Genomic DNA, 2500 nt, shown 5'->3' with positions numbered 1-2500 from the left:
CGAAAACAAGCTGAACATTCTCTGTCTTTTAGATTTATCTGCGGTATTTGACACTATTGACCACGACATACTGCTCAGTCGTCTTGAAAGAAATTTTGGTATAAATAGCACTGCACTGAGCTGGTTCTGGTCGTATCTTACTAGCCGATGACAGACTGTCGTGGTATTCCTCAGGGCTTGGTCCTTGGACCAGTCCTTTTTACTATGCAGCCACTATCAAATGTTATAAAGAAATGTAATCTTTTATATCAATTGCTCTTAACAAACGTTAATTCGTTGAATTTTAATAAGTAAAATTTAGATTTCACTAGATCAAACACGATCTTAATGACGATGACAGGCTTTAAACAACCCCAGGTAGGTTGATGACCCCGATTTTTGTTTTTTCCTTTCTGCCTTACGAAATGATGTATTAGCTGTTTTAACATCATCGTTATACCAAGGAGCTTTCGTTTTGATATGGGTCGAGTTTTGACTGGTGGATGGCTATCTAAAACTTTTCCAACGCGTTCCACGATTCTGCTGTTAATAGGTCGTTACATATATTTTTGTTAACATAGGTAGTGTAAAACTCAAATTAACTATAATAAGGTGATGGTCAGAAAAAGGGACGTAAATGACATTTGTAAAATAAATTGATAAAATAATATTTCCCACCATAACCCAATCCAATATATGGCCTGCCCTGTGACTTGTGTCATATCATTCTGTGTCATTATTTTAGATGATTCAGTCATGTTGTTATTATGAAAATAAAAATCACCAACAATTATAGGGTGATCGGGGAATAGGGAAGAAAAGTCGTGACATCAAACTCGCTACTCTTTTGGTTTTAAAATCCATTTTATGTAACCAGTCCTTCGAAGCACTACTAATGAATAGATTAGATAAAGGCGGAATAATTATTTCAGTAGCAAGATGAATAGGCAGATTCATAAAAGAGCGAGGATGGATGATCTTTATTGACAACCATCATATTATATTTAGACTAGAAAATAGGATACCATCACTTTGTCACCAGAAGATGAAGTACACAATTTAAGTTTCCAGTCTTAAATTGACATTAACACTTTCAATGAAATAGGAACCCGTTTTTTTTTTACTTTTCTTCAATTTTATTAATAAGAATTACAAACTATTTTAGAGTTAAAGAAACAACACTCACTCTTCCCCATGATGGCGTTTATTTAAACTGAAATTTTATAAGTTAAGCGTGAGTATGAAATTAAAAAACATTAGATCCATCCCGGCATAATACCATTTTGAGCCGACTTGTAATATTTAGACAAAGTGTATTAACAAATATTGCAATTTCCCTTTCTTTGTTTATTGTTTTGTTGAGTATGGACTTGCACCCGAACCGTCCATTTTTTGTAGTGATTTCTTCCAAGGACTCCCCCCCCCTCCCCCCGCCCCCTCCCTTACCTTTAGTATTTTTACGATCACAGGCGTCGAGTTGTGCATTTCCGCACTCAAACGAATGTTACTTACGAGTGACAATCTTTGTTGTCCCAGTCTGGATATATAAATTCCTGTATTAAATCCACTGGACAGAGGTAAGCGTTGGAACAATCTGAGGATTTAGATATGATAAATGTACATTCAGTAATACATCTGATAACTTCTTTTAGTGGCAATTATATTTCTAATTACAATAGGAATTAAAGCATACGATTTGATTTAGTAATGTAAAAATCTGAAAAAGTACAATGGCTCTTTTGAATTTAGACAAGATACCTACAATTTATGTATTCCGGTTCATAACATATCAACAATAGGCTACGAGTATTATAATTAGTTACACGCTTTAATGGGCGATAACTCCATTGAATATCTTCTGATCTAGTTTTGTTCTAAAATTATTTTTAACTTACTCAGTTGCTCATATTTTTGCTTGAAAAGAATTGTTTTATCAAAACTTTTCTAGATGTTTCACAAATTCACTCTTGCTTATTTTTGGATTTTTGTTCCTTTCCAATGTGAAAAAGGGCGGTAACTCATATGCATTTTGATATAGATTTTTTGTATAGAACCTAAAGACACATAACCAAAGCTTTTTATGATCCTAGAGTGCTATCCTAGAAAGAGGAGCTACGACTAGAAAGGACAAGTCGCCGTTCGCGTGGCACACACCACACTTGCCTAGTGATTTGTTAGCGCGTGTTAGCAACACGCTCCTTGGCTGGCCGCCGGTTTCGCCTGGCTAGACTAGAGGGGGAGGGAAGGGAGCGGAGGTCTAATTAAACTGGGCAGGTGTGTGTGTACCCTTTGTTTAGTTATTATTTTTATTGGGCCATGTGTTGTAGACACCCATCAGTGACTCTTTGTTGAAATTTAGTCTTTTTCATTTTAGTATTGAGTGGAGATCTGTTCCCACATGTTATAGACAACCATCAGTGACACTTGAGATTTCTAGATCTATAGTAGGCTAGTACTAATAAGATCTGAGATATTTTAGAGATTGAGTTGAACATGGAAAACGCTGAGTTGTACATTTTGT

At 35.5% G+C, this 2500-nt stretch overlaps 1 protein-coding gene across 1 annotated transcript in view; it reads right to left on the bottom strand.

The window, feature by feature from the left end:
• LOC144978955 (uncharacterized) overlaps positions 1–2500 on the bottom strand; it is a 55063-nt gene that overhangs the window by 7479 nt on the left and 45084 nt on the right. Inside the window, exon 4 of the mRNA XM_078925577.1 lies at positions 1492–1573. Coding sequence (XP_078781703.1) covers positions 1492–1573 — 82 coding nt within the window. The remainder of the gene's footprint in view (positions 1–1491; positions 1574–2500) is intronic.

Source organism: Berghia stephanieae, chromosome 1 (genome assembly GCF_034508935.2).
Source record: "Berghia stephanieae isolate SIO BIC M18660-M18661 chromosome 1, UCSD_Bste_1.3, whole genome shotgun sequence".
In the NCBI taxonomy this organism is placed as follows: domain Eukaryota; kingdom Metazoa; phylum Mollusca; class Gastropoda; order Nudibranchia; family Aeolidiidae; genus Berghia; species Berghia stephanieae.
Note: the sequence above shows the minus strand (reverse complement) of the source record. Positions and strands in the feature narration are given on the sequence as shown.